This window comes from Trachemys scripta, chromosome 2 (assembly GCF_013100865.1).
Source record: "Trachemys scripta elegans isolate TJP31775 chromosome 2, CAS_Tse_1.0, whole genome shotgun sequence".
Lineage (NCBI taxonomy): Eukaryota > Metazoa > Chordata > Testudines > Emydidae > Trachemys > Trachemys scripta.
This window is the reverse complement of record NC_048299.1, coordinates 44,063,435-44,090,732: the sequence shown is the minus strand read 5'-3', so window position 1 is coordinate 44,090,732 and position 27,298 is coordinate 44,063,435. Positions and strand designations below refer to the sequence as shown.

General features: G+C 40.0%; 1 protein-coding gene, 1 long non-coding RNA gene and 1 pseudogene across 2 annotated transcripts in view; 2 read left to right on the top strand and 1 right to left on the bottom strand.

The window, feature by feature from the left end:
• LOC117872212 overlaps positions 1–3,242 on the bottom strand; it is a 40,034-nt gene extending 36,792 nt beyond the window's left edge. The window contains exon 1 of the long non-coding RNA XR_004644429.1: positions 3,174–3,242. This is a non-coding gene — a long non-coding RNA (uncharacterized LOC117872212). The remainder of the gene's footprint in view (positions 1–3,173) is intronic.
• Positions 3,243–3,341: 99 nt separating this feature from the next.
• LOC117872209 (1-aminocyclopropane-1-carboxylate synthase-like protein 1) overlaps positions 3,342–27,298 on the top strand; it is a 36,262-nt gene continuing 12,305 nt past the window's right edge. Inside the window, exons 1-12 of the mRNA XM_034760436.1 lie at positions 3,342–3,515; positions 5,123–5,182; positions 7,558–7,628; positions 9,281–9,350; positions 10,575–10,641; positions 12,144–12,241; positions 13,513–13,590; positions 17,294–17,394; positions 21,039–21,125; positions 23,151–23,196; positions 26,057–26,198; positions 26,300–26,442. Of these exons, the coding sequence (XP_034616327.1) occupies positions 3,369–3,515; positions 5,123–5,182; positions 7,558–7,628; positions 9,281–9,350; positions 10,575–10,641; positions 12,144–12,241; positions 13,513–13,590; positions 17,294–17,394; positions 21,039–21,125; positions 23,151–23,196; positions 26,057–26,198; positions 26,300–26,442 (1,110 nt within the window). The 5' untranslated portion in view covers positions 3,342–3,368. The remainder of the gene's footprint in view (positions 3,516–5,122; positions 5,183–7,557; positions 7,629–9,280; positions 9,351–10,574; positions 10,642–12,143; positions 12,242–13,512; positions 13,591–17,293; positions 17,395–21,038; positions 21,126–23,150; positions 23,197–26,056; positions 26,199–26,299; positions 26,443–27,298) is intronic.
• On the top strand, positions 13,925–14,033 carry LOC117874004 (annotated as a pseudogene).

Below are 27,298 nucleotides of genomic sequence, written 5' to 3'. Positions count from 1 at the left end.
TGAAACTACCCACAGGCACCCCAAGAATGAGCCCATATTTTTTAAAGCATCTCTTTGCTGCTCTATTTTTCTCCAGGAGCCACACCAGATTTGTTCATGTTCCCCCTATAGAAGTAAAATGGTGAACAAGGATGCCAGTTAGTGACAGGTGGGATGGTAGTGTTTGTGATGTGTTCATTGGAACTAGTCTGAGATCACGACACTAATTTCAAGTAGGCCACCAAAAGTCACTGGATAATAATGACATAATTAATCTATATTTGAACCACTGAGCTAAAGATGAAAGGGTCTGTGCCTCAATACTAATCCCTTATGTCACCCTGTGCCCCTAATGTGATATATAAAGCCGTGAAGTCAATTTTTTTCTGGGTGCTTATTATAAACTGTGTAAAAGTTGACTGTAAAAGTTAGGTTATCTTTTTAATCCTCTATCATCTGTCTTGTCAGCTGCAACTGAAATGTTCTCAATTGCCAGCCATTCTTTCTTAGTAGTTGATGGGTATCTAAAAAAAACAAGAGCTAAATATAGACAAGGTTACATAAGTGCAAGGGATTTTGTTTGTTAGGGAAGTGGTGTTTTGAAAGTCCAATGCAATTATGTCAACACAAGACTTCCAATATGATCCCCCCAAAAAGAGAGCCATCAAACTAAATCCTTCATAGAATTCTTTGCCGGAGTAACACTCTGACTTAAGGAGAGTGGATTCTGGGAGTGGTTTAGAATCTAATTTATTTCTTTTACAGAATATTGATGATCTCAGCAGTAAGGGAATCTGTCAGTCATTCAGCCAAGGACTGTGTGGCCTTGATCTGTATTTTAAAAAATCATTTTTCATATATAAAAGCTTGTGTGAGAGGTCAATTTTCAGTGGGTCACAGCAGAATACCTCTTTTGTTACACATGTAGCTAAACCAATAAGTACCAGTCTCCTCAAAAATTTGCAACGAACAATAGGTAAAATGCAGGTCTTGTCCCTGTCTGCAGTATAGTTCCAATGTGACTTTCTCCCCCATGTTCCCTCTGCATTGGTCAAGAAACCTTAGTTGATTTTCAATGGATTTGAGCTATTTGTGTTTTTAAATTCTACTCTGTTTTTGGAGGTTAATCAAAGACAGACAGCACTGTTATGTGTAAGAGATCCATCCCGTGCTGTTGTTATCTAATAGCAGCTGATCCCACACTCCAGTTATATAACATTTCCAAGGAACTTCTAGGAAGTCACAGTAGCCTCCAAGTACTATGTAAAAAATATGTAACTAATACAGCATGACCTTGTTTGGATAGTAGAGAGTTACAACAAGCCTCTTTGATGCACAAGCCTATTAGCTGCCAACAGCTCAGAAAAGTTACTCTTAGATAACTGCAGGGACAGAATTTCTCTGACACCCATTTGGATAGCAGTCAAAAAACACGCCCGTATTCTAACGTTAACAGAAGAAAATTTCCTTAGCAAAAAACAGAGGTAATTTTTAAAAAACAAACAGAAGTAGTTTAAACCAGATTGAAAGTCTGTCTTCCATCCTGTGGCCTCACAGAATTACTCGTCTAAATGCAGCAGTGTGCACCCCTAAGTGACCTTAGCTCTGCATGATACTCCATGCAGCACTGCCTGTGATCAACACTCCAAGCTTGCCTTGTGACATGTATGCTATATGCAGAACAGAGAAACAAGCACAAATCAAAGACAGTGCGGCAAGGCAGCCCTACTGGCACTGGAGAAGCAACAGCAGCAGCCCCTTCAGTACCAACGTTTACAACAGAACACATTGCTGGACATTTTAACTTAAAACCAACATCTTGTGACCCTCTAATGTACATGAACCCTTGGGAAATTATTCCTATCTATGCCTTGTTGAATCCTGGTAAACCCTCCTTGTAACTTCCATCACATTAAATTTTTCTCCTGGGCATGACAGTGTGACGTTCCTCACATATCCATCCTCCCAATGCACACTGACAGACTCACAGAGATACCTGTACCTACCTCCAAATTAATTCTGGAAAAGCAGGGGTTAATGTAGCTTAATAAATAAATACGTATCCTGTTTTCTGATACATGGGGCTCAGCAGATATGAAGGTAAAATCTCTGTATTGACAAGTGACACTCCACATTTTAAGCCACTCATCTGTTCTGGAGGTACAGAGCTCTTTTTCTAAGACCAGTAATAAGGATGATACTCAATCCAAGGTTAAAGTATTGATTAAAAAAAAAGAACATTATGTTGTGGTCTATCCAGATCCTAGGGTTTTCTTCTCCATGTCAAAAATACCATTGTCTCAGCCCTATATTAGGTAAGATGCAGTCAGAACAGTCTGCTCTGCACTTAGTATGCTTTACATAACCAACGCAGAATTCAAATATTAACACAGGCATGGTTTTTGAAGTTAGACACCCTAATTCTCACAGCTGTCTGAAATAAGTTAGAGAATTTTTCACTTGACCACAGCTCAAAGAGTACTCCCATTGTGCAGAAGAGGAAAGCAAAATAGAGATTAAGTGACTTCACCTATTTTGATTTTGCTAAAACTGGACCAAAATAGGACACTTACTCCATAACAAAATGTGTGCATTAAAACAGATTTAGTTATTTCCGTACAAGTTTGGGTGTAGCCGAACCTTTGTGCAGGAAGCTCTGTCCTTCCTGTTTGCTGCATCAGGTCTGAAATGAGAATCTCTGTGACGCTGGGCTAACGTCTCCCTAGCTGCACTGTAAGGCGGAAAGCACATTTCCTGTCACTGTGAAATACTGATAATGCTGCGTTCCAAAGCCTGTATTTAATCTCCTAACATACCAGATCAAAACCAACCCCGGGCGTTTTGACACAATGCCATCTGGGCTTGACACACGTACGGGACCAGCTCAGGACGCGGCGATCTCCCTGGGCCCGCCAGAGGAGAGGGACTGTGCGGGGGGAAGAGGGGGTGTCAGCGGCTTCTGCGGCCCTGCGTGTCCCGGCTCCCGGGCGGCGCGGCAGAGCCCCAGGGACGGGACCTGACCCCCGGCGATGCGCAGCGTCCCTTCGGCTAGCGCACGGCCGGGCCGCGGGAGAGCCCCCGGGGGCTCAGGCCGCGCAGCGCCAAGGGCGCTCTGGCCTGGGGCGGGGATGCAGGGCCCTGCAGTTTCCGGAAAGCCGAAGTCTGGGCAGGAAACTGCGAGGGGCGGTCCTCACCTCAGGGCACCCCGGGCCGGCGCAGCCAAGCTGAGGACGGGGGTGGCTCCAGTTGACGGGGCGGGGCGGGGCGGCTTGTCCCTCTCAGCATCCCGGTCTGGAAGACGCCACCTCCACGCTCCCTGCGTCCGCCGCCTCTGTCCCCGACTCCTTCATCCTTTGTCTTCACTCCGGAAGGGCCGCGGCGGGCGCAGGATGAGCAGCGGCGGCGCAGGCAGCAATGGCCGGGCGGCGGCTCTCTCTGCCCGGGGCGCCCGCATCGCCGGCGGCGCCCGGGGCTTGCTGGACAAAGGCTTCGACTTGTACATCGCGGACCCCTTCGACCGGGACCGCAACCCGCGGGTGAGGGGAGCCGGCAGGGCAGAGCCGGGGGGCGAGGAGTCCCGCAGGTTTGGGGGCGTCAGTCCCTCCGAGCAGCAGGCCGGGGGGAGGGCGAAGGGGCCCGCGCCACGGGGATGGGCGCTGCGGAATGCCCTGGAGCAGGTGCCGGGGCGGGTGTCGGCAGGCGGGCGGGGGTTGGGGAGCAGGTAGAGGACGAGCCATCCATGGGCGCTGCCCCCATCGCCCTGATATCAGAGCCTCGCACGGGAATTAATTCCCCCCCCCCCGCGAGGTACCAGTTCCCTTATCGCCCACACTGGGAACCGAGGCACCCCGGTATGTTCAGCCCGCAGGGGGAGATGGAGTGACTTGCCCAGACAGCAGGGCACTGAACTGGGGGCTCGAGTCCAGCACCCCAATCGCTGGAGCCTCCTCCCTGTCCCCCTGTGGTGGTTGAGCGGGGCGGGGAGGTGGGGTGCGGGCAGTGCTCAGTTTTTGCGGGGCTCAGCCCTGGAACCGCTAGGCTTGGCAGTTCATAGTCCCGGCGCCTCTGGGCTTGCTGTGTCAGTTATGAAAGAAAAAAAATGGCTTGAGCCCCAGCACCTCTTTCATTACAAATGAAGCAGTGTGTGTCTAGGGTTCCTCGAGATTCCTACGCAGGACTTTAAAACAACCCTCTGTAAACTGGGCTACTGCAGGGTGACTAAGGAGTAAAGACGCAAGGCGGGAGGGGAAGAGTGAGACGCATTGTTGTTGCTGATCCCTGTAGAGGATGGTGCTGCTGAGCCAGTCTGGGTAAGGTGGTTCAAGCTGGTTTGTGCCAGTAATACTATGATGACGTTATTCCCTGATCCGAAATCACCCTAACAAGGAGGTGCTGGTGCTGCTGCCTTTCTATTTGCATAGTGTCTGACGAACATGAGCATGTCTGCTGTACGTTGGATAATGAGACCACTTCCCTGCCCCGGCAACCAATGTTATGTATTGTTTGATGTTATATTCCTACAGGAATAGGAATAATCCGTGTTCTATACTGTGAGAGCATTCATTTGCCAGAGCACAATTGGATGCAAGCAAACAATTCCAACTCCTTTGATCCCATTTCCAGAGGCTGGTGGTTTTTCTGATACAAACAAGGTTTCTTGTTGTCCAGACCAGAGTGAAGTGTGTCGGGCCTTTGGCACAGTTGTCAGCCCCAATTGATCAAAAGCAGGATGTTAACTTAAAAATCATGAGAGCTTAAAAAATAACATTTAAGGTTCCCTTTATTTGCCTCCTAGTTTTTGAGCCTTTAGGAGTAACATTTTCAAGCTTTTCTCCACAACTAGGAGGACTAGAAACTTAGTTTAATTTTAAATGAAACTGAGATTCTCACATCATCACCTGGCTTCAGGAGATGAGGCTTTAAGAAAAGCACTAAATACCCCAAGGCTTATGATAAAATAGCCTGTCACAGTTATTCTCAACTCTGGCAATCTTTCATACTGGCCTCTGGCTAACAGGTTTGGGCTACTGAATTGGAGATATGGTAGTAAATGTTTCAGGCCCTTCTTATAAAGACAAAGGGAATCCAAACTGGATTATTTTTAGATGGCCTTAATTGTTTAATATCTGTAATTTTCTTTCAGGGCATTTTGAATTTGGGAACAAGTGAGAACAAACTTTGCTATGATTTAATACAGGAAAGAGTAAGTGGATATGAATAATTTGGAATGATGGATTTTGACCTATAGAATGGTATTGCAGCTGTCAGTTGAATTTTAATAATGGTGAGGTGTTTTACCGATGAATAATTTAGAACAGAATAAATAATGCCTTTAATTGTCTCTAGTGAATTGATAGCGTTATGACAAAAAACTTTTTAAAACAACCATGTTTTATACTTAATATTTGTATATCAGTCAGATACACTTAACAAAGTAATATAACAATGAAAAGTGTGGCTCTGGCTGAGAGCCAAAACCATTTTCTTTGAAATTTGCCTAAGCAACATCACTCAGATTTTTAAAAAATGTTCAATCCAAAGTGTTCTTTATGTTTAGATAGAAATAATTTAAAGTACTCTTCTCATTTAATAAAAAAAAAATATTTGGAGATTATTTTTTTCTTATGAGAGAAATTACCAAGTACTCTATCATATTGTTTGATTCTCTCCTGGTGGAGCCAAAACTCTTACCTAGAATGGAAAGCATTCTTTATGTTGGAATTATGCATTGATTTTAAGCAAAACTATTTTAAAAAAGTGAGTAATTTTTGTATACCAGTCCAGATGTCAGGCTGCAGTGCTGCACAAAGGCAATTTCTATTATCTGAAAAATGATAATATAAAAATGGCACCTTTTTAAGTGAGAAAGTAATTTTTAAAGCTGTGGAAAAATAAACTAGATTTTATTTTGGGTCACACAGCAGCAAAATTAATTTCCAATTGTAGGGCTAGCTTGTGCTTTCATGTAGACTTGTTCACCCCTACTAAAAGTCACTGAAATTGCACGGATGCAGTTTGTTCTGCAGAATCTTTATTACTGATGTCAGTGCTTGATTTGTAGATCTCAAGGTGAGTTGGCATGCCTGACAATTTGGAAGAGGTAATGTTTTTTTAATAACGTGAGATCTGTGCAAATTTTAGCTGGAAGTAGTTAGCCCAGTAAATATGGAACTGCACATTGTCTTTATTAGTCACTTTCAGACTAGATCCACATTTTAAAATAATAAAAATCTAACCCAGTTGCTTCGGCTATTTCTTAACTGTACCAGGTAAAATTATTAGTTCCTTCCCAACCAACTGAGAAGCTAAGTTCCCTATAAGCTGCGTGGCTGCGCAGCAGCCTATTTAGCACCGCGCAGGTGCTCAGGGAACCAGCCCAGCCGACTGGCCGAGCGAGGGGCGCACCATAGGCTCCAACTTCCCCTCTAGCTGGCGGGGGGTGCTCGACTCTGCTCAAGCCCCGCCCCCACTCCATCCCTTCCCCCAAGTCCCCACCCACCCTGACTCTTCCCGCTCCGCCCCCATCCCACCTCCTCCCCCAAGCGTGCCCCATCCCTGCTCCTCCCTCCCGGAGCTTCCTACATGCAGCAAAACAGCTGTTCGCAGCGGGCGGGAGGCACTGGGAGGAAGGGGGAGGAATTGGTCAGTCCGGTGGGTGGGAGGCACTGGGAGGAGGGGGCAGGTTGGCTGCCAGCAGCACCCGTTAGTTTTTCTCTGAGTCGGCGCCGATGGGGGCGCCCGGCCCTAACTCAGCACCGGACCTGTCGCAGCTAGGGGAGGGGCTGCCTGAAGCCAGCCCAAGCCCATGCCTGCCGCGACGGGGGAGGGGCGTCTATCCTCCAGCCCAGGTGCTGCAGAGGAGAAAGAGCTGGGGGGAGTCCCCTCTCCCCGCCTTAGCCCCAGAACACCCTCCTACACCCTAAACCCCTCATTCCTGACCCCAGGCAAAGCCCACATCCTCATCCAGAGCCCTCACCCTATGCACCCCAACCCTCTGCCCCAGCCTGAACCCCCTCCCATACTCCGAACCCCTCAGCCCCACTCCACACCACTAATGAATTTTGTGATGTGACACATCACCTTCATATTGGTGCACATAACAAAACTCATTCCGCACATATGTGGGAAAAATTAGAGGGAACACTGTTGAGAAGGTAATTTAAACACAATTGACTTTTAATTTTTAAAATAATACTCTACCTTCTGTAAATATTAAAAGAAAATGGTGGGGATTTTGGTGTGTCCTCAAACAGTAATTATAGAATCTCTGAGATTAGTTTTAGTATATTTTCACTCAACAATGTGTTGGATTTAACCAGGACAGAACAGTCCATAAATAACTTTTTGCTGATCTGAAGAAACTGCTGATGAGCATCTTGCAAATAAAAAGATGGAAGTTTGAACTGGGAAGATGGATCTAACTCTTGAATATTAAGATTTTCCATCTCCCCATTGTTACAGAATGGTATTATGTAACTACATAGATTGTCATGTGGTTCAGTAGAACACAAGCTCATAAGTAAGAATATGTTTTTCTACGCTATGTTTTTTACGTCTTTCTGTTTTTTATGTTAACAGCTCACAAGACCTGACATGAACTATCTGGAACCTCACCTTTTGCAATATTCTGATACACAAGGCATTGAAAGGTATGAAGTTATTAAAATATTGTCTCCTTTTCACAATTTGTTGTGGTTTCATTTAATCTACAAACCCAGGAGTTTATACCCAGTTTAATATTAGCTGCTTGCTCTGAAGATGTTTTTCTGTTTCCTGTTGGTTTTCAAGAGTTACTTTCCTATTTTTTTTTCCAGCTCCTACGACCTTTACCTACCACCTCCCCCGCAAAAAAAAGCATGACACCTTGCATATAGGCAGGGGAGAATGCTGTAGAGGTCCTTTCACAGCTAGTAGCAGTAGTTCTCACAGGCAAACTCTGGCAGTGAACAGTTAAGCTAGAGCTCTGTGTTCTTCAGAGACAGGATCTGGGTAAATGCTGATCCTGTAAATATCAATGGGAATTTTGCCATTGACTTGAGTCGGGCCCACCTGAGAATATAATCTTGATCTACTCTGATTTCACTGATTTTTGTTGCACCAATTCTTGGGTTCCTTCCAAAACCAGGTCCCAACAGTGGAGTGGGTGCAAAGATGCATATGCTTTTTCTAGTTATTTTTTCATACAGATATAGTTCTGGGGTGGCCAAACATACTGACCCTCCAAGCCACATACAATAATCTTCAAAAGTTTGAGAGCCAGGTGTGCCTGCTGGGGCTCAGCGCTTCAGCCCTGCAGCGGGGTGATGGGGCTAGGGCTTTCTGCCCTGCAGGGAGGGAGGTCTTGGGGTTTCAGCCCTACTCCTGCTGAAGCCCCCAGCACCAGCATGTATGTCCCGTGGGGCTGAAGCCCTGAGCCCCTGCAGGGATGAAGCCCCTAGACCAGCGGTTCTCAACCTGCGATCGCATGCAGCCCAATTAGCACACATCTGGGCCACAGCTCTGTGCTATAAGAATTAAAAAACTTGCCGCTCTGGTCTGGCAGGGGGCGGGGCTGGCTGAGGTTGCGAGAGCGTAAGGTAGCCTGCAGGAGCGCTTCTGCCAGCAGGGGGCTGGCGAGTACTGATGGGGTGGGAGAGTGGGTCTCTGGGCAGGTTTGTAGGGATGCTGCAGCACCCCCAGGTTTTAGGTAGGGCTCTGCTCCTGGCCCGGTTCCTCTGGTCCTGGCTGCTAGCCTGTACCCAGTGCTTCACTCCTAGCTGCCCAGCGCAGCGGGACTTGGGTCCTGGCTGCTCGGCCCCATGTGGCAGGGTCCAGCTGCCCAGCCCCGTGCCCAGGGCTCCACTCCTGGCCCTGCTGTGTGGAGGGGTCTCTGAGCGGGCAGGGGGGCACTGGGCATAGGGAACTGTGGGGCAGGTATTTGTGGGGGAAAGGGGCACTGTGAGCCGCACTTTAACTGTAAAAGAGCCACATGAGGCTCACGAGCCACAGTTTGGCTTCCCCTGTCATAATTGATCCACCTTTATTAGAATTCTGCACCAGACAGTTTTAGTGGGAAAGAGCCTATCCAAAGCAACCTAAACTGTGGAAGCTACATTTGCTGGCTGTCCTTCACACCAGCCTGTTCATTTTGGCCTACTGCATGTCTCCACCTCAAGTACTGTAACCAAAATGTGTTCATCTTTCATGAGAGTAAAAGTGTATCAAGTTATTTTTCCGATTCTAAATAAAGTCTATTCTATGTATTTTGGTCTTTTTGTAAGAAGAATTATGTAATGCAAAGTGTTTTAATTTTGCATTTCAGCTTCAGAGAAGAAATTGCCAAATTTCTCACTGAGTATGCCAAAGCTCCAAAAGCACTGAATCCAGAGCATGTAAGAAACGAGTGCTTCATCTCTGCATCTTGCTTTTTTTAGCTATAGATATTTTTTGTACAGATTTGCTTATCTTTTAGAAGGTATTATAAAAGCATTTCCAGATGTCTCATCAAATTTAAAATGTTCTGGATTGCAAACAACACATGAAACTAGTTACAAACCCACTTAGTATGAAGAACTTATGCTGTTGTTCTTTGATCCTTAACTGATCTTAAATTCATAAAGTTCTAGGGCCCATATGCTCCAGATTTATGTTGTAGAGAGGTGCTATAACCATGAGGAGGAAAACTGTAGGTTGGGTTCTGAAGGGGTTAGGGAGTTATGGCTGTGTTCTTCCCACCCCCTTCACTGCCATGGAAAAACGGTGTGTGGAGACTATGAATAGGGTAGGAGGGAGGTGGTTATGTCTCCCCAAATCATTTGCATAGGTTTCAAATGTAGAGTAATAGCTTGTGTATTTATGTATAACAAAATGAGCACTAAAATTCTGCTAGTGGTTATTATGTAAAACTCTTATTGACTTTAGCTGGGAGTGCCATATGCACAGTAACAAGATGTGGCTGATAAAAGCTTCATTTACTTCCGGACTCTGATATTGTAGGCAACAATATATCAAGACTTTTCTATCCATCTCTGGATAGTAGGTGTGTAGCACTTGTGATGCCTCAGTTAACCCACCTCCAGCTGTTGGGAGGTAGAAGGAGCTTTCTGTATCTTCACCTCTTTCTTTCTCACACACACCACCATTGAGCCGCTGGGCTGTTAGAAAGGAGGCATTATTACAGGACTGCATATTTTGGAAAAAAACTTTCCAGACAGTGGTTATAAATCTTTCCTCTAAACCCAACTTTAGGCCTCAGTGCTGCTACTCATGTGTGATGTGCATGCAGGTTCAATTTAGAAGGCTATTGACTTTTTTTAAACCAGTAGTGCAAACCACCTTTATTTTTTTTTTAATTTATTTTCAAAATATTACAAACTGTGAAGCTGGGGTTTACAATGAAATGCATTAAAAAACCTTAACTGTAGCAGCACGACCAACATAGATATCATATATAATGCTCTAGTTTGCAAGATCAGAATCTTGCTTTACAATAATGGTTGCTTTTTAATAAAGTTAAATCCAATCTTGCATATTCTTTACTTTTCTAAGTATTACCTTCTAACCACTCACAAAGGTGTTGGTAGTTCTGTTGATATCATTTTGTCTACTTGTTTCAGATAGTTGTTATGAGTGGCTGTTGTGCTGTCTTTGCTACCCTTTCAACTGTATTATGTGATCCTGGAGGTAAGCTTAAAAATAAATTTTCTTAATCTGAAAGCATTATATATACAGGTGAATTTAATTTTTTTTTTTGTAACTTAATGAATGTGTGTCATCCACAGTGGCAATAAGTAGCCTTTGTATTTATTTATTGTATTTATATTAAAAGTGATAAAAGACACCAATTCAAGGCTCTAGTTGCCCTGATATATTAATTACAAAAATCCCAGAAGCATTAAAATAGTAATTCCAATAGAAATCCAACTAGCCACCTACAGAGATTCGTTTTCACCGCTTCATTATTACAGAAAGCATATCCTTAGTCCTCTCCGAAATCCCTGTCAAAGATCTCTTTCAGTATGCCTGAAAGGTCACAAAATCTGGGCTAAAATTTGGATAATCAGAGGGAGTAAATTCCAGAGTCTCAGAGCCCTCACAGCGAACACCCGGCCAGTCCCCTCCTCTCTGTTATAGTGAGAGCACCCCTCTCTGGCACCTATAAAGATGTAAACTTTGGGGACAAGCACTGTTGCTGAAGTGTTGTGTTGTGTTGTGAAAATGTATGGAAATGTAAGTTTACAGTGTTAAAAGAAATAGTAGTATACAGATTAATCAAAATGGCAAGAGTTACTTCTGAACTTTGTTTACATGAATCACAAAAATATTGACTGCAAATGATAAATACAGATATAAATTAAATCATGATATGAATATGTTACCCTGAAAATACTATAGTACGTAGGAATAAGTAGATGCAAGAAGATCTACTTATATCATTGCAGCACCTAAATGAGGATGGGGAGAGGGAGGAGGGAATGCAAATCTTGGAGTCAAGCCAGTGGCCATGTGTATGTTTCAAACCACTGGTTGTAAAGTTCTGAGTGTAGAACATCATGACAGCAATAAAAACTTAAATAATAAGGGAGCTGCGTGGAAGGAGCTACCTTAAAAGATGGAAAAGCAAGAACATCCATTTGAAAAGGAAGTGACTGTAATTGTATCTGGCAATACACAACTAAGATGCTTGGATACCACAGTGAATGGTGCAGTAAAAACCTATATACTGTGTAAAAGATCAAATGGGCATTATAACATGCGGGATACTGGCAGCTGAGTATAATACAGAAAAAATAATTAAGATTCACAGCATTTACCTGAAGAAAAGATGGCAACAGTTGAATATTAACAAAATGATAATTTAAGCACACACTAGTCATATGCCAGTTTTGATATTAAGGAAACACCCAGTGGGTCAAGTCACCTTCAACTCATGCTTCATAAGTGGTTGTCAAAATAGATATTGAACTAAAAACGCAAAGGGAAAAAGCAGAAAATGACTCAGCAAATGGAACAAATTGCTTTATGCTGGGTATCCGTAGCCATTCACTTTAGGGTGCAAAGTAGATGGTGAGAATAGATTGGATATAGATCTCTTGGAAAACAACAGATTCAGTCTGTAAATGTATAGTGAAGTAATTGATAATGGGAATATTTACTGTTACCTCTTATTTGCATTTTTGGTTTAGATGGGTACCTTATTCCTACTCCATATTACGGTGGAATAAATTCAAAAACCTGGCTGTATGGTGGAATACAACCTGTCCATGTGCCCTTGTTTAGTGAGGTAAAACTTCAGTCTATTAAAGACTGTATTATATGTATGTACAAAAATGTATGTTAAAGAATTTGAATGACAGTTTCACAGGGAGCATCAAAGCAACAAAAGACCACAGATTAAAGCAGGCATGGAAACTGCACTAGCCTCTTATCTTTTGATGTTTGGAGTGTTGTTGTAGCCGTGTTGGTCCAGGATATTCGAAAGACAAGGTAGGTGAGGTCTTATCTTTTATTTAACCAGCTTATGTTGGTAAAAGAGACAAACTTTTGAGCTTACATATAGCTTTTCTTCAGTTCTGGGTTCTGTGTAAGCTCAAAAGTTTCTCTCTTTCACCAGCAGAAATCGGTCCAATAAAACATGATCTCACCCACGTAGTCTCTCATCTTTACAGGAAAACTATCTTGTTCAGGTTGCAGCATATTGGTAGGATGGTGTGATCAGCTTTGTACTTCAGCTGTCTACTGTACCTGCTCTGTTTACATGCAGAATAAGTTTTGCAGAACTGGCAGTTCACCTTTCACAAGCGTTAAATTCATCATTTAAATGTTTATTTTCTCTAGCCCTGGAATATGTATTTCACCTTCCCACGATGAACCCAAATGTACTGCTTGAGAGAGAGAGAGCAGTCTGGGATAAAGATAACATTTAAAAACAAAATTATTGATGTGTGGACAGGAGTATTCTTGGTTATGAATTTGGAGATGGACCTTGGTTTTGTTTCTGTTAGCTTGTTTTTCCTCCTCCCTTCTTGCACCATTGTTTTTGAAAACTTGCTTTGCCTATGCTATTCAGAAGTCACACTTAGGGTATGTCTATGCTGCAATTAGACAACCACAGTTGGCCCGCAGCTCACCTAGCAGGGCTGTTTAATTGCGGTGTAGGGGTTCATGGTCAGGTTGCAGCCTGAGCTCTGGGACCCTTCCACCTTGCAGGGTTCTAGAACCTGGGGTGCAGCCCAAGTCTGAATGTCTATCCTGCAGTTAGACAGCCCTTTAGTCTGAGCCCCGCAAGCCCAACTCAGCTGGCATGGGCAAAGCAGGGGCTTTTAATTGGAATGTAGACATACCCTTAGAAGGTAAGGGGAGCAATAGTAACTAAAGTCAGATACTGCTTTCTTCCAGAAATCACTTCTGCAAATACATATCAGATACATCCCTCTCCTCTTTAAAGCTCCCTTCCATTTAGACAGGATTATTTTAGAAACTTTAACTACTATTATATTTGCTTTATTTGGAAGTGATTTCTTAACTGTTTTTTGTTGGTTTTGTCTTGCACAGGTGACTGATGAAGAAAGTCATCCTTTTCAATTAACAGTTGAAAAATTAGAGACTGCCCTACAGAGAGCTAAAGAACAGGTAGGAATGGTATTAACTGATCACCAGGACCAGCTGTGTGTGTTTTCTCTAAGTACAATGTTAATAACTCAGTTTTGCTCAACATTGGAACGTTATTTTATCTGGCTTAAAACCCAACTGCTTGAAATCTTACAGAAGTCTGAATTCATGAACTATTACAGGCATGCACACAACTCTGGCAACAAAAAAGACTTAAATTTCCCATATAAACCAAACAGTGTGATAATGTATTGCGTCTGCATCATACTACTTTGTACAGAATGAGTCTTAAAATGTATGTTTTTGCAGACTTAATTTCTCATTCACTGGTCTTACACAAGTTTGGAGTGTAGTACTGACTATACTTTCAGGGATCATTTCTATAGTTTGTAACTAGAGAAGTGTAGCCGAAAATGATCTGAATGTGTTGCCTTTAGGAAGAGGAAGAGCATTACTTGAGTGGCCTGTTCAATTAAAAAAAAAAAAAAAAGTCTTGTCAGATTCTGAAGGGAGTCCTGTCAATTTCCACCTAGCCAAGAGGATTGGGAACCATGAAACATGGCTTTGGTGATGGGAGATGCAACAAAACAACAAGGGAAGACTCCTTGCAGAAAGTTATCTTTCAAGGATTTTGCCAAAAATACGATCTTAGTTTTCTGTTGAAGTTATATTAAATTGTCTTATTCTAAGCATTCTTGCTTGAATGAATTCAACATGGTTGCACAGTTTGTCTTGTACTCTGGGTTTCTTTCATCCTATTCTGTTTCATATATTCATAGAAAAAACATGAAAGCATTATTTATATTGAACCTGTTTGTGGTGTTTTGCTCAATCATCCAGAAGAGGGAACACATGATAACTAGCAAATCTTGTTACCAGAGCTGTGGCGGTAGCATTGGTAATACTGGTTTCATAACAAGAAAGTAAACTAAGTAGAGTTACTGTTCTGTGTTTTCTAATTAACACAGGGTGAAAAGTAAGGTTTGATAAAAGGTAAAGGACATAGTTGCAGTAGGGAAGAAAATGTTTACGTTTCGAAGAGAGTATTGCAAACGATCAACAGTAAAGCCTACAAATAAAACTGCAAAACATTTGTATCTCTTTATAGTAAATGTGTTACAAACAGTTAGAGTTAAACAACCTGCTGAGAGTTGCTAGCTTGACTTCTATATACATGAAACATTTATTTAATCATTTTCAGAATCTATGTCAAGCTGTGGGCATGTTACAGTTTAAAATAGATCATTATTATTTTTTAAAAATTTGTAGTAAACTTAAACAAAGTCTCTGTTAATATTTTTGACTATCTGCTTCCTATAGTCACTTGCATCAATGACCAGTGAAGTCTCTGTCTTCAAAAGACTTATTTTCCACAATTAACTTTCTCTGTATTAAGTGGCCACTGGTAAAAAGCATTTTTGGCGATACTGAGATGGACACTTCCACTTTATTTGTATTGAAACTGTCCAACTTAAGTTGTAGGAAGAGCAGTTCCAACTATAGCTGGGGCTTGGATTCACCACGTAGGTGCAGTAGTACCAGATCCTAACAAAGACACTTTAGCTAAACATCCCTGTGTTAGCTGTTGCCACAGGTTTTGCTATATTAATACAGTCACCTATCAGTGTTTCAGCAGACTAAGCAAAACTAAGGGACCACAAGGTGAATTTAAGAGGTTCTGTCACTTAAACTGAGAACATGGTCCCTTAAGAGTAACGTTCCGACATGTATATGTATCTATGTATTAGACGTACCCTGGGTTTTGTCTCAAATAAAATTTCAGTATTTTAAGAAACTCTTAAGTAATCCCTATGGTTGTTCTAGTACATGAAACTGTCTCTCTCTTTAACAAAAAGTACAGTATTGGAAATATTCAATTTAATGATCTGATTGACTAAATAGCAAGGGCTTTGTAGTATCTTGAATGCAATTTTATGCAACATCTGCTAATTAATCTTGTGTTACAATATTTTAAAGTCTTGAATTTTACATTAACTACCCTTCAAATTATAACATTTCAGTGTACTATCTATAATTCCCTCCTTCCTATACACAGAAATAGCTGTAAAAATCACGACTTGAATAGGACACTGCTTTTTGTGTGGAAGGATACTTAAAGTGCACTGGAATCATATATTTTGAAGGGAGCGGGGGGAAGTTTTAGTTGTTAATTTATTATGACAAGGATCTTTCCCTTTTAGATAGTAAAGATTGTAGGATTTGGCCCAAACTTAGCCCAAAAGTCCCATAAAATCAATGGAAAATTGTTGATGTTGTATCTTAAAGGCAATTTTGATCTTGCATGTTCAATTTTTATTTGGAAGCTTTACATTTAATGAACTTTAACTTTTAGAGATCTGTATGATTCAATCCTTGTAAAATTGAAACTGTTTTCAAGAATAATATTACAAATAACCACTTTGGGACAATTGTTACTGGAAGGCTCCAAAATAGATTTATTTCTAATTCAGTTCATGCTCATAACTCCTATTAATGTTAATGTAAATTACATATATCAAGGGGAGAATAGATTTCAGTGTTCCCTCACAACCGAAAATACATTTTCCTCTTGTTTTTTTGTCTCACATGTGATAGAAGTTCCTTGGATTTTTGTCCTTAAAAATAATTGCCCTCCTTTTGAAGGTTAGAGAGGGGTGAGAAAAATCCTCAACCGAGCAAGTTCACTAAAAACTAAATGGGGTAAACTCAAAATAGAAGTGTGGCATAATTCCAAATTTATCCTGTACATCAATTAGTGGATGACAATTCCTCCTATTGACATAGTGCTTGAATATAACAATTTATATTTCTTGCTATAATCATTGTAGTATTTGGCTATGTATGCAATATAAAACTTTTTGTTAGATAGAGAATATGTTAAATGTGTGTGTTAATTAGTACGTATTGCATTAGTATACAATGGATGAGTTTTTCCTGAGTGTCCCACTACATTCTGTATAAAAATATAATATAAAAAGAGTATGAAGTTGTGTGTTCCTAGTTGTATAACTGAATTTGTGTGGGATTGTTTTCTCTACACAGTATTTACAGCCTTTTATAACTGGAGGAGAGAAAACTCTCTAATCTCTGCAGAGTTCTATTTCAAATGTACTTTCCTCCATGGTTGAGCAAGACAGTTGGATATAAGTAATTATTTACTTCAGTGTTTGTTTTAACTTTTCTAAATTCCTTTTAGGACACCAAGAAACTTAAATTTCATACTTCTACTGCCTTAGATGCTCTTAATTTTGTAAGGCAGTAAGTTAAAAAAATTTGCTCAAAAACTGGTTGTGAGATATGAAGGTCCAAATTCTGCTCTGTCATGTCAGTCTGTATCCTTAGTAACACCGCTGAACTCTATGGAACGATTCTAGAAGTGTAAATGAGAGCAGAATTTGGTCCATACTGCATTATAATCCTGCCTGTTGGCATTCATATTTTTATGGAACTAGGACTAGCTCGATTTACATTTGCCAGTAAATTATTTAATGTATTTCTTTGATGCTATTAATTTAAAAGGTTGGGTAAACTAGAGAACAAGTTGCGTAGCCGGAACTTCCTTGTGTTTTAGTGGTTTATTATTAAAGAAGGATCATATGTGCTCATGTGCAATCAAGTAAATATTTAATAACTTTTTATTGAAGGGGTAGCAGCTTTATAGCCTCGCTAGTCATTTGTTTGACGTCATGTTGGCGTCTCCGACTATCAGTTTTTCTTTTTTCAGGGCATCCGAGTCAGAGCATTAATCCTGATCAACCCTCACAATCCATTAGGGGACATTTACCCAGCACAGTTACTGAAAGAATGTCTAGAGTTTGCGCACAGGTTTGAGTCCTAGCGCTATTTGTTTGGGATTTAATTTCCATGATGCAATATGCTAGTTATAAAAATCACCTTTGGTAATCTTATTTTGTTCCATTGGGCATATGACCTGTGGGAGGGGTGGTTCCTTTAGAGTTTATTATCCCATAACTATCCTTTCTATGCGGCCTTTCTGGGGAAATTTATAAGTGAAATTACTTAAAGTGGGACCCAAGATGCTATTTCTGAATGAATAGCCCTATGCTGAGAGTTAGCTCTTTGTGCAACTAAACAAAAAGCTTTCTTGTATGCATAGCATTGTTTCTGTGTTTAATGCATGTGTCAAAAAAATGAAAATTGGTAATTATCAAAGTCTTTAGGAGCGAGAGTGTATAATACAGATAGAAATTTCATTTGAAAAATTACCAAAATAATGTTATAAAATTGGCATTGTGAAAAAGGCATCTAATTGGCTAGGGAAGGTTCCAGGTATCAAGGTATCCTCTATATTTACCTAGTTTAAGATTTATAAGTCAATTTACTCTTCCTCAAAGAAGGAAGACCCCAATAAAGAAAGTATTTTCTATTTTGCTTTTATTCTTCCTCTGACTCAGAGTTCATATTCTAGGATCTAACAATCTCCTGAAGCTTGGATGGGGGAGCATTTGCCACATTTAGCCTTTGCAATTTTTTACGCATTCAAATTCAATGTAATATCATTGGGAGTTTTACCAAATAAGGACTGCAAAATTTGTCCTTATGCTATTAGTTTCCAGAGCAGAAGCAAATTTCGGATGATCTAAAATATAACTGGTTGGTATGCATTGATCAGTACATACCAAAAATATCCTGTTTATTAAATTATTTTCACTTTTGAAGCAAATTAACATAAAAAAACTGTATAACTTCTGATGATCTAGTGGCAGTTAGAGTTCTCAGAACTCTTGTAAATTGTCAAAGCTGAATTCTGCAAATTAGGGCTGTCAAATGATTAAAAAAATTAATCGCTATTAATTGTGTGATTAAAAAATTACGTGATTAATTGCACTGTTAAACAATAATATAATACCATTTATTTAAATATTTGTGGATGTTTTCTACATTTTCAAATATATTGATTTCAATTACAACACAGAATACGAAGTGTACAGTGCTCACTTTATATTTATTTTTATTACAGATATTTGCACTGTAAAAAACAAAAGAAATAGTATTTTTCAATTCACCTAATACAAGTACTGTAGTGCAATCTCTTTATCATGAAAGTTGAACTTACAAATGTTGAATTGTATAAAAAAAAAAACTGCATTCAAAAATGAAACAACGTAAAACTTTAGAGCCTACAAGTCCATTCAGTCCTATTTCTTGTTCAGCCAATCGCTCACACAAATAAGTTTGTTTACATTTGCAGGAGATAATGCTGCCCACTTCTTGTTCACTATGTCACCTGAAAGTGAGAATAGGTATTCTCATGGCGCTGTTGTAGCTGGTGTTGCGAGATATTTACATGCCAGATGCGCTAAAGATTCATATGTCCCTTCATGCTTTAGCCACCATTCCAGAGGACATGCTGATGACGGGTTCTGCTCAATAACAGTCCAAAGCAGTACGGACCAACGCATGTTCATTTTCATCATCTGAGTCAGGTGCCACCAGCAGAAGCTTGATTTTCTTTTTTGATGGTTTGGGTTCTGTAGTTTCCGTATCAGAGTGTTACTCTTTTAAGACTTCCGAAAGCATGCTACCCATCTCATCCCTCTCAGATTTTGCATGGCACTTCAGTTTCTTAAACCTTTGGTTGAGTGCTGTAGCTATCTTTAGGAATCTCACATTGATACCTTCTTTGCGTTTTGTGAAATCTGCAGTAAAAGTGTTTTTTAAAATGAACAACACATGCTGGGCCATCATCTGAGACTGCTATAACATGAAATATATGGCAGAATGTGAGTAAAATAGAGCTGGAGACATACAATTCTCCCCCAAGGAGTTCAGTCAGAAATTTAATTAACATATTATTTTTTTAATGAGCATCATCAGCATGGATGCATGTCCTCTGGAATGGTGACCGAAGCATGAAGGGGCATATGAATATTTAGCATATCTGGCACGTAAATACCTTGCAATGCTGGCTACAAAAGTCCCATGCAAATGCCTGTTTTCACTTTCTGGTAACATTATAAATAAGAAGGAGGAGGAGGAGCTCAGTGGTTTGAGCATTAGCCTGTTAAGCCCAGGGTTGTGAGTTCAATTCTTGAGGGAGCCACTTAGAGATCGGGGGCAAAATCCATACTTGGTCCTGCTAGTGAAGGCAGGGGGCTGGACTCGATGACCTTTCAAGGTCCCTTCCAGTTCTAGGAGATAGGATATCTCCTTTAAAAAAAAAAAAAAAAAGTGGGCAGCATTATCTCCCGAAAATGTAAACAAACTTGTTTGTCTTGGCAATTGGCTGAACGAGAAGTAGGACTGAGTGGACTTGTAGGCTCTAAAATTTTGCATTGTTTTGTTTTTGAGTGCAGTCATGTAACAAAAAATCTACAGTTGTAGATTACACTTTTAAGATAAAGAGATTGCACTACAGTACTTTGTATGAGGTTAATAGAAAAACACTATTGCTTTTGTTTATCATTTTTACAATGCAAATATTAGTAATCAACTAATTCTATTAATATAATATGAGCAATGTACACTTTGTATTCTGTGTTGTAATTGAAATCAATATATTTGAAAATGTATAAAAACATCCAAAAATATTAAATAAATTTCAATTAGTATTCTATTGTTTAACAATGCAATTAAAACTGAGATTAATTGCAATTAATTTTTTTGAGTCAATCATGTGAGTTAACTGCGATTAAGTGACAGCCCTACTGCAAATGTATTTTTTTGCAGCAGGACCCACAGACTTCAGGATGCAACAGTCTTCTAAAGTCAGTAGTAAAACAGCATTTTGGAGGGGGGCAAAAAGATTCCTTCCTCCTCCTCCCCACCCCACACCCCGAAAAAAGCCTTAAATTTTCAAACAGAATACTTTTGTATTCTGAAACTGAATTTTCTTTTTTAAATTTAAAAATGAAGGGTTCTGTTACACTGGAATACCTGCACTGCTTGGGTGTTTAAAGGCATCCTGCCATTGATTCTGTATTTCTGAATATACCCAAAGCATGCTGGTATCAAGTATAATCACAGAACTTGCTGTGTATTTGTGGCTTTAACTTTGGGACAATAATAGGGAATATATATTAAATAAAACTCGCCATGCACTTATCTAACAGAACTGCACCCAGATTCATGTCTTGTTGCAATAAGTTCTGCATGGTAAACTACAATGTGTTGCTACATTTTGTGTTTTAGTTTTTAAATAATTGGTTGTGGGGAACTATATCTGTCCTGCAGAGATATTCTTAGCACTCAGTAGAATTTTATTTTAGACATGCTTGCACCTAGTTCTGCTGGGAAGTACAGATTTATATAAAAATGGATGTTGGTAATATGTAAGTGCTTAAACTGAACCTTGTAATCTTTAATAAGAATTGATATTTTGAGTAAAACTTCTCTGGGGTGAGTATAATTATAAATAGGAAATAATTGTGATAATTTATATGTGGAAATTTGTTAAAGCTTTGACTTTTAAATATTTCTCTAACATATTTATTTATTTCTATACATAGATATCAATTACATGTAATAATAGATGAAATATATATGCTGTCTGTGTACGATGATACCACCTTCACCAGTGTTCTTAGCTTAGATTGGTAAGTGTTGTAGCTTTCTACTATCATAATGCCAAATAGAATGAGAGCCATCTGTTCAGATTTCTTGGTGGCTAATCTTTATATCTCCACCTTTATAACTGAAACTGGTTAATGCACAGTGCCTTATTTTGGGTGCCTACAAGATTGTTTGCTTGCTTGCAACTAGTGCAGATGCATCAGCGTGCTTATCAGGAGTGGGGAAAGGAGTTTATCCTCCTAGTTGCTTCATTTTCTCCAATGGCTGCTGTTGCCACACAGACTAAGCTTAAGGTTTTCATTGGAATGTGTATAGCCCTTAATGGACTCTTTCTATATAAGATGTCAGAAGTCCTGCAAGTTATCTACTGTATCCTCTCTCCATCTGGGAATCAGATATTTTGGAGCGTTTGGGTTTCCTGGGGCGTGTGAGGGAGAACATATCCCCCCTAAAACATGTAGGCATTTTGGCAACTTATAAATTTTTTCATAAAATACAGAATGTTCATTTTTAACTCTGTATTTAAGCACTTACTGAAATGCACCTCATACAGTAACAACAAGGAGTCTGGTGGCACCTTAAAGACTAACAGATTTATTAGGGCATAAGCTTTCGTGAGTAAAAACCTCACTTCTTCGGATGCATAGAGTGAATGCATCCGAAGAAGTGAGGTTTTTACTCACGAAAGCTTATGCCCTAATAAATCTGTTAGTCTTTAAGGTGCCACCAGACTCCTTGTTGTTACTGTATGAGGTGCATTTCAGTAAGTGCTTAAATACAGAGTTAAAAATGAACATTCTGTATTTTATGAAAAAATTTATAAGTTGCCAAAATGCCTACATGTTTTAGGGGGGATATGTTCTCCCTCACACGCCCCAGGAAACCCAAACGCTCCAAAATATCTGATTCCCAGATGGAGAGAGGATACAGTAGATAACTTGCAGGACTTCTGACATCTTATATAGAAAGAGTCCATTAAGGGCTATACACATTCCNGTCAAGTATCAGGGGGTAGCCATGTTAGTCTGTATCTACAAAAACAACAAGGAGTCTGGTGGCACCTTAAAGACTAACAGATTTATTAGGGCATAAGCTTTCGTGAGTAAAAACCTCACTTCTTCGGATGCATTCACTCTATGCATCCGAAGAAGTGAGGTTTTTACTCACGAAAGCTTATGCCCTAATAAATCTGTTAGTCTTTAAGGTGCCACCAGACTCCTTGTTGTTTTTGTAGATACAGACTAACATGGCTACCCCCTGATACTTGACTCATACAGTAGTAATTCTCCAGGTCAATCCAAATGTGCCTAGCACAGCGAGCATCTGGTTGTTCTCTTATAATCCGTAAGAAAAATTGGATAAGGGCCAAATTTTCGAGTACAGAATGAAGTCTGTGGTAAAAAAATTTTTAAAAGAGGCTTTTCTCTCTGTGCAAATTCATCCCAACATTATTGAGCTAAAGGATACAATCATCAGCCTCACCCTGTAACAAGCCAGGGCTACTAACCAAGGTGTGCAATGAGCTGTAGATGTAGCCTTCTGCTCTGCATTCTTCTTCCTTTATGAGGCTGTGGCTCAATGGAGTCACTGTGTGAGGGTATGCCCTAAATAGGTCCCTTTCTCCACTTCATGATTTAATATGCAGAGTCATCACGGAGCTCAGAACACTATGAAGTGCAGAAGGTATAGAGGGCCCCCTTGTGGATTTTGAGCCATTTACAGAAACACTCTATTGTGCTATTTGGGCTCCAAATGAATAGAATATCTTTAACAGGCTCATGTGTTTCAGCCTCTGTCATTTGTTTTTTATTAATACCTCAGCATTTATGTAGCTGCAGGATATCAATATTCTGCAATAATGACCTGTTACTAATTAGAATATTGAAAGCTATGAAGAAAAAATGGTTATATTCTTTCTACAAAACAATGTTGTAATTTTGAAAATCACTTTTATTGTATTTAGTCTGAAGGAAGTTGTGGTAATCTTCAAAAACATGAAGTTGTAATTACATCTGTAAAAGTTTTGTTTTGTTTTGCTCCTTCTCCAGTTTACCAGATCCAGAACGGACACATTTTATGTGGGGCTTTAGCAAGGTAGGTCCAGAATGTTGATTATATCTGAGTTTAGTTTTGAATCTTTCTCTCCAAAATAACTTAGAGTATAACTATAATCTTTTAAAGGAATTGCTTATTGCCAATTTGAAGCATTAGGACACCGTTTTGCCAGTTTACAGTGACAAAATAATGGAAAGTCTTTTCAATACTTGTGAAGAGCAGCACAAGCACTTTGCAAACATTTTGCTTTTAGGAGAAATTTCAGAAAATGAGTATTTTAGAGCACTTTGGGGAAATTATATTTAACCTCTATTCCAAAGATGTGCAGTCTACTGGTGGTATCATTCATCTGTGGTTTCCCACTTCCTCTGTCTTCTAAAACAGAAACAAAGCAGAATCACTAACAGCAGCATGGTTTAGTAGACAAAGCATGGGATTGTGGGCCAGGGACACTTGAGTTATAATCCTTATTCTGTCATTAATCTGCTGGGTAACCTTGGTGAAGCTACTTTATCTCTCTGTCTTAGGCCTGGGCTACAGTAGCGGGGGGGAGGGGGTGCGTTTGAACTAAGATACGCAACTTCAGCTACGCTATTTGCGTAGCTGAAGTCGAAGTATCTTAGTTTGACTTACCTGGCCGTCCTCACGGTGGCGAGTCAACTGCTGCGGCTCCCCCGTCGACTATGCTTACTCCTCCTGCCAAGGTGGAGTACGGGCGTCGATTCGGGGATCGATTTATCGCGTCCAGACGAGACGCGATAAATCGATCCCCGATACATCGAACACTACCCGCCGATCCGGCAGGTAGTATAGACGTACCCTTAGTCTTTTCCATAGGTGCTGGAACTAGGGTTGCTGCTGCACCCCCTGGCTTGAAGTGGTTTCCATCATATAAAGATTTACAGTTTGATTCAATGGCTCTCAGCACCCCCACTATACAAATTGTTCCAGCACCTCTGGTCTTCTCCATCTCTACAATGGGGATAATAATTATGTACATGAATATTATCAGTTGGTCATCTAGTTACTTTGTATACAGTGTTTTGAAAATATATAGTAGTAGTGGTGTTTTAAAATTCTATATAACTTTGTACGGTTTCAGGGCTATATGGGTTTATCACATTGGGATAGAATTAGCTAATATGGACAGAGAGACATAGTTTGCCATCATGGTTGGAAGTGCCCAATGTACTCTGCATCTTGTAGCAACAGGCCCTTCATTTCTTTAAAATGTAGGTGTACTAATAAAGCTACTGAGCCAGTTCCATAAGAATGCTAGAAAATGTGTGTGATGATTAAATACCAAATTACCAAATACCAATTTAAATAACAAATCTTCAAGGCAAAAACTCTTAACTCTTCCATCCTACTTCATTTTTGAAGGAAGGATGCACTGTTCAAATATTAATTTGTGGTACTTTTGATATGTGTAAAATATATAGCATTAAAAAAACCTTACATTTGTAGACCTCTGACTTGTTTAAATTCTCAAAAATCAGGAAATGCCAACATCACAGTTGTACATGCAACTTTAACTCTGCCCCCGTGGGATTACATTCATGATAGTCTTTAGTTACCTGAACACGTATTATTTGTCAGATACAATATAATATCATTCAGTATTTTTTCTACAACCTCAGACCAGTGTTCTTCTGTAATAATTGGGATCTGAGCCTCTGGATTCGACTATAACTGCAGATATTTAAGGCATGCAAAATGTATTTAATATTGCAAAAATCCCATAAACTATGTGTTTCTTTGCTATGACATTATCTGATACAAATGTAACGGACTGTAAAACAAAAAGTTCAAGAAGAAAGGGAACAATCAATTCATATAATCATGGAACGCCATAGCTCACCAGTTACTCAGTTTTTTCATTGATTGAGCAGCAGAGATGCACAGTTCTGTGGGGAACAGTACCACGGGTGGTCTGATAGTAGAATGAGCTCTCAGCTTCTGAGTAGCTTCATGCTCCCAGCGGCTGACCAGGATTTATTTGGAGTTTTGTTGCAGGAAGTGTGTGTCTCTAGTTGGTTGTTGGATTTTTTGTTTTTGTTTTTTGTGTTGTTCGGTGAGATGGTCATTTCCCTAAACATATTGGCCCACAACAATGTCATTTGCAGTCTTGCTTATGTATATTTGCACTGGGCTTGTGTGTATTTTAATGTGACTAGTGCCATGGGATTGTCAACTGAAATTCCTTGAGCTTGATCCTGCATTCTCTACTCAGGTAAAACTTCTATTGATTTCAGTAGGAGCTTTGCCTAAGAAGGAATCTAGGGCTGGGTTCATAAATTGAAAAAATAAATACACAGCACTTTTTCCATCAGTACTTAACAAAGGTAGGTAAATATAATTATCCCCATCTTTCAGGTGGAGAATCTGAGATACAGGCAGGTTAAGTGAGTTGCTCAAGGTCATATCACATTAGTGACCGATCTAGGAATAGAACCTAGGTCTTTGTGGCCTGTCCGCTGAACCATGTGGCTTCCCAGTTAGGTATGCAACAAGTTTACATAAATATAGTATACACTGTTAGCTACACAATTTTGGAAGCATTCATTAAGGCAGGAACTAGTGTTAGCAAGATCACCCACACCCATTTCCAGGACTGGCATTTCAAACTCATTTCTCTTCAGTTCTTACCTAGTTGTCCTATATACTGTAATTCTAGGACACTTATCTCTATAGTATGCATCTCCTGTGCGCATCAAAATGAGAAATGTTCTCCCTTCCTTCTAACACATGTATTTATCCCCTGAGATAAGAGGAGCAAAACTGGCAGTGTGGTCCAATTATGGTCTTTAAGTATAGATGTAGAGTGAAATTGCTGCCTTCAAATGTACACTTGGATTTGGGAATAATCTCTATGTAACTTTTCTTTTTGCCTTCCAAGGATTTTGGTATGTGTGGTATCAGAGTTGGAGTGTTGTACACCAGAAGTCATGAAATTCGGAAAGCCGTGAATAAACTGGCTGTTTTTCATGGATGTCCTGGGCCTGTTCAATATGTTCTGAGCCAGTTTCTTAGTGATAGAGGTTAGTAAAACAAAAACATTCCCATTTTCATTGGTTTTTGTTTCATGATAGTTGGAAATAAAATATAACAGAAATATGACAATTCTTTTTTGTTTTGATAGATTGGCTGGATAATGTGTATTTTCCTACCAACAAAAAAAGACTTAGAGAAGCACAAAATATTCTTGTGGATGGTCTCACAGAGATTGGAATACCTGTTCTCAAAAGTTCAGGAGGATTATACGTATGGGCAGACTTCAGAAAAGTATGTTGAAAGCTTGGGAGGGGATGGGAAAGAGGGTTTGAAAAATTAATGCTGCCAACAGTTTATTTTTATATGAAGGCCTCAAGGCTTGTGGTAGAATTTTTAGACAGATATTTCTGTCTTCTCATATTGTCTATTTTTCATTTTACATTAGAAATGATATTGCAATTTGGCAAATGCGAAAAAGCCTACTGGATGGCAATTCAATTTAACACATACTATAAAACTATGAAATAAAGGAAGTTTCCTAAAATGTTCTATTAAATATAGAACATGTAACTTTAGAAGGCTTCATGTTCTGATAGATAAGGTGCTAGTCTAACAGTTGAGCCATGGGGTCTTGTCCCACATGTCCACAGCTGTGCAAGTGACCTGCAGTGTCCTTGGGCAAGTCACGTAACCTCTTTGTGCTTCAGTTTACCCATCAGTAAAATGAGGAGGAGGAAGATATTTGCTCATCTTTGTAAGATTTACAGACAAACCTCACTATATAAATGTATGCAGTATAAATCACTCTAAAACCTGGCTACAGCAGATTGGTGGAGAATCTTGCTTTACCACTGACTGTGCTGTACCTGTTCTGCAGATGGATATGCATCTCTAGCACTGTTAATAAATGGTATATTCACATAAAACATTTAACTGGAGGACTCAGAATAACATTTATAACTAACAAGCCACAATATTTTGAGATGTGACTATTTATCATGTTTATTATAGTGGTGCCAGAGGCCAGCCAAGAACGGGCCCACTTGTGCTAGGCACTGTACAAACATAAAATAAGAAACTGTCCCTCACCTGAAAAGTAAACACTGTACATAGACAAGATGAAGAGTAGGGAAAGGGATATCACATA